The sequence below is a fragment of the Pygoscelis adeliae genome, unplaced genomic scaffold (assembly GCF_000699105.1).
Source record: "Pygoscelis adeliae isolate BGI_AS28 unplaced genomic scaffold, ASM69910v1 Scaffold69, whole genome shotgun sequence".
Classification (NCBI taxonomy): Eukaryota; Metazoa; Chordata; class Aves; order Sphenisciformes; family Spheniscidae; genus Pygoscelis; species Pygoscelis adeliae.
Genome location: NW_008825619.1, coordinates 2367805 through 2372889, shown reverse-complemented (window position 1 = coordinate 2372889; position 5085 = coordinate 2367805). Strand labels below are relative to the sequence as shown.

The following is a 5085-nucleotide window of genomic DNA, read 5'->3' as shown; positions in this document are numbered from 1 at the left end:
TGTTTAGCCTGGAGAAAAGGAGGCTGAGGGGAGACCTCATTGCTCTCTACAACTACCTGAAAGGAGGTTGTAGCGAGGTGGGTGTTGGTCTCTTCTCCCAAGTAACTGGCGAAAGGACGAGAGGAAATGGCCTCAAGTTGCACCAGGGGAGGTTTAGATTGGACATGAGGAAAAATGTCTTTACTGAAAGAGTGGTTAAACATTGGAACAGGCTGCCCAGGGAAGTGGTTGAGTCACCATCCCTGGAAGTATTTAAAAGACGTGTAGATGCGGAACTTGGGGACATGGTTTAATGGGCATGGTGGTGTTGGGTTGACGGTTGGACTCGATGATCTTAGAGGTCTTTTTCAACCTTAATGATTCTATGATTCTATGATGTTGAACCCATTTTTGACATGTTTTGAGACAAGCATCATTTGATGACAGAGCAAATATCTGCCTTGAAGAATGTTCCATGATTTTTTGTGTGGAGAAGGAACGTTTCAGATAGAGCAAGAATTTTCTTCTACACTAACTGATTGAAATAGGTTGTTATAGTCAATAGAACAACATTGTTGTAATACTGCTAAATATATTGTAAGTAGGTATAAATATTAACACATATACCTACATATATGTATATATAAAAAATAAAATGTATGTATTTGTCTTGCAGGGGTTGATAAGCTGATCCGTCATTTACACAAACACAACATACCCATAGCCGTTGCCACCAGCTCAGCTGAAGTGACATTTCAGATGAAAACAGCCAGACACAAAGACTTCTTTGGTCTTTTTCATCATATTGTGTTGGGAGATGACCCCAGCGTGAAGTGTGGCAAGCCACAGCCTGATGCATTTCTGGTTTGTGCAAACAGATTTCACCCTCCTGCACCTCCAGAGAAGGTAAGAAGGGGAGGGAACAAATTAACTGAAAAGTTAGGAATATTCTCTTTGGGCTATATTTGGATTATTTTTTTTAACGTGATAAATACTGAGATTAAGATTTAATATAAACATTATAAAAATCAGCAACCTCTGTTTTCAAAGGTGTTTATACTGTTGAAACGAGATTGCTGGAAAGCAGCATTTCCCCCCACTACCTGTAATGTTTGTAATGCAGATTGCTCTGATTTACTACATGGGAGTGTGCAGTAATAGGAAAGTGTAATGCTTTTCCACTCCATGCATAAATCTGCAAACTTAACTTCACTACTCAAAGTTTGGAAACTGTTATTTAAACATAGATCAGTTTATTTTTCATACATTCATGGCTGATTTACCTCTTAAGTGTCTAAACATTAAAGATACTTCTTTGTAAAGAGTGCATATATTTTTCCTAAGCCATCTCTTTCCTCTTGCATTCTAAATCTCTGGGATCATAATTCTTGTTTTCTGATTTAAAACCGATCAGTTTTAGCAATCTTTCTCAAATAGTAGAGGTGTTTATTTTCCTTCTCTGATATATAACTTTCCAAACTTGATTCTGAAATAGAAATCTGTAGGGAGAATATGTGAAAGATAAACTGAGAGTTAGTTAAAATAATGTCTTCGCTTTTATTTTAAATTAAATTGCCTTTCTCCTTAAAATATTTTTCTCACTTCTTATCTACCCTGAGTGGAACATAAGTTCTGAAGTTTTGGAGTTTCATTACTGCAGAAAAATGTATTACATAATAATTTTTAAGGAACTACTTTAGCTGGATTAGACTGTGATTACTGTTTTCTCAGTAGTATTATTGAGGAAAAAATGGTTACATGGAATACATGCAGAATGATTAGCTGAGATTCTTCAGCCTTTCATACTTCAAGTTCTCACCCAGAGTCTAAATGGTATTTGCTTTGCCTGGGAATACAAAGTGAAATGTTTGATGCAGTGTGGCATACTATGAACAGTGTTAACCAAACTGGTTTTGGTTTTGTTTGGTTTTGGGTTTTTTTTGTTTGTTGCGAGTTCTCTTGACATTCTGTGTATGTGCATCAACTTCATTTGGAAACTTAGATGTTCAGAAAAGATACACCAAGTGTACATAATCAGTTCATGTAGATGGGGGTTGTATGGACATGTGAGGTACTTGTGTGAGTAGGCCTTGTATGTATGGTATGTTCCAAATGTTGAAGAAACTGAGCAGCAAGGCTGTAAATCTCACCTTAGAGTCAAGTAGTTATGAATTTTGAACACGATAATACTCAATTGAGAGCAAACATTGGGAAGCAGGTTTTGCAGGGAGTAAGAGGGGAGTTGAAAACAAGCTTAAACCAGAGCTTAATGTTGCTTTCATATAACATTATACTTTCTTGCTTAACTATATGTCTAGGGAACAAAAAATCAGGGTATGTTCCTGTAATGTTACATGGTGTGTTTTTTGTGAAGCAGGATGAGGTGTTTTCAATTGGATGGAGGTGTGGCTGTAAGCTGTTCTGTAATTCTGAAAGTAAAAGAGCATAAAGTATTGAGAATTTATATAAAGCTGGGTCATAACTGGTATTGTATCTGAAGGAGAGGTAAGGAAGTTGAATGTCAGCTGTGTTAATGACAAATTAAATTATTATTTCATTTGAGGAGCCTCTTAGTAATATCCAGAGGGATAGCTTTCCCAAAGCTCTTAGTTTATTTGGCTCTGTTTCAGAAAAGTCACAAGATGTTAATAATTAAAAAGGACAAAAACATTAAAAAAAAAGAAACCAAAACCAAACAACCACCAATAAAACAGTGACACTGTTGTAGATATTTTTATTTATTCAGCAGTAAAGTAGCCTTAGCTGTGTTAACAATGAAAAAATACTTGAAGATAATAGTAGCATCTGTATTACACTTAATAATTTTAAACTTTAAAGGTATGTTAGACAATTTCAGAGTGTTCATCGTAGTTTTGTATAGGTATTTTCTTTAACCTTTGAAGAAGAGCATAAATGTTTGAACCCGTGGTTTTCCTTTATAAGAAGTTTAACAGCATGCAGAGTTCCCTTAGTACACGTAATTCAGCTGAACTTTTTTTTGTCGCATCTACAAAAGTCATACATGTCGAAATGTGGGAATTTAGCACAAGCACAGACTTCCCAAGAAGAAGAAAATCAAAACAGTACATGAGAAACTGTCTGAAACATTCATGACCGATTGCAGTGTAGTGATGACATCTGCAGTGTTTAGTCCCAAGCGGTGAACTAATACAGCTACAGGTCTGGATTTCATGCTGAAAATCAGTAACATGCAAGTTTGCAGCAAAATATCAGGACGTATAGGCAATGTCTGCATAAGCAAGTAATTGGACTCAAGAGGAACAGATAATCAGAGCAATGTATTTGGTGCTTAGGCTCATACATCTATATGTGATTTGAATGTTTTCCGTTGGATTAGATTTACTCTGATCCCTGGCTGAAAGCTGTATAAGGTTCTTTGGAGCTTTATGTCCGCTTAAGCATTGGAGATTGCTTGATATGCAGGTACCTGGAGAGGACTTCCACATTAGTGTCCTGCTAAAAGTGACCTAGTACACACCAAAACTACCTAGTAGCAACTGGCAACTGTCAGATTTGCTTCAAAACTTCACTGCTGCTCCAAGCGAAAAATACAATGTAGCCATAGAAGGACAAATCCAGAATTTAGCTGTACTGGCATACCAGCCTGTGACTGTTGCTGTGCAGGCATACTTCTACAAGTAGGCAGTGCTAAAAGTATATAAAAATGGATATGATGTCTACTTTACTATCATTGAAGGATGTCGTAATTGCCTGTCTGGGAATTTCTTAAATGTTGACCTTTTGGTTTGCAGTCTTTGGTTAACTAGGAACTTAATAAGCATAATGATGAAACCATAGCACAGGAATTTCAAACAAGATACACTCTGCATATTCAACCTAGGTCTTAGTATCTTGTGATGCATTAAGTTTCATATGAACTTCCAACACTAGTAAAAATGCACTGTCATATGAGTAACTAATTAAATCAGTCAGGTAGTCAAAATCTGATCTGCAGATTAAATACTAGAAACTTTGTCTTTTACTAATTTTTTTTTTTTAAATATATGCCAAATTCTGCTCTCAAATACACAGATGCAACTCATAAGAAAACCAGCTGCAGTTGTACATATGTAGAAACAATGTGTCTTTGAATATTGTAGAAATTTCAGGCCACAATGTTCAAAACACTGTGTTCCTTTCCATACATTTTATTTAGATAATTGAAAAAAAAAAAAATGTTTCAAAGTATTATTTTTGTTTGGGGTTTTTATTATTTTCCTACCTTTATATGATCATAATTTGGAAAATAAGTTGATTTGTATTTTTCTAGAATTAGTTACTTAGTATTTTACTATGTTTCAAATTTTTACAATGGGAATTCCTTTTAGGGGAACCTTTAAAATGTGCTGCAGAGGCAAAATCGGAGTTTCATTGATGACAGTACTGTGAGATTTGATAAATTCAACTATATGTGTCAAGGGATGTCAAAGACAATAAGAAGGGCTTCTTTAAGTACATAGGAGACAAAAGGAAGACTAGGGAACACGTGGGCCCATTGCTGAATGAAATGGGGGACTTGGTTACACAGGACATGAAAAAGGCTGAAGTACTGAATGTAGCAAGTCAGGAATCAAGGTCCCAGAGACCAGCGTGTAGGATTGGAGCAAGGAAGATATACCCTTGTGCTGTGGTTTAACTCAGCAGGCAGCTGAACACCACACAGCTGTTCGCTCACTCCCCCCCTCTCCACAGTGGGATGGGGGAGAGACTCGGGGGAAAAAAGTGAAATTCGTGGGTTGAGATAAAGACCGTTTAATAGGACAGAAAAGGAAGGGAAAATAATAATGATAAAAGAAAATACAAAATAAGTGATGCACAATGCAATTGCTCACCACCTGCTGACCGATGCCCAGCCAGTTCCCAAGCACTGGTTGCTGCTCCCCTGACCAACTCCCCCCAGTTTATATACTGAGCATAGTGTCATATGGTATGGAATATCCCTTTGGCCAGTTTGGGTCAGCTGTCCTGGCTGTGCCCCCTCCCACCTTCTTGTGCACCTGGCAGTGTAGCTCCACGTAGCATCAGTTACATGATGTGTACAGAGGAAACTCCCTCTGAACATCCAGCCCAGCACCGGCAGTCGGG

At 37.3% G+C, this 5085-nt stretch overlaps 1 protein-coding gene across 1 annotated transcript in view; it reads left to right on the top strand.

Moving 5' to 3' along the window:
• The window catches only part of HDHD1 (haloacid dehalogenase-like hydrolase domain containing 1), a 59128-nt gene that overhangs the window by 16264 nt on the left and 37779 nt on the right, over positions 1-5085 (top strand). The window contains 1 exon segment of the mRNA XM_009333415.1: positions 656-885. Within this exon segment, the coding sequence (XP_009331690.1) occupies positions 656-885 (230 nt within the window).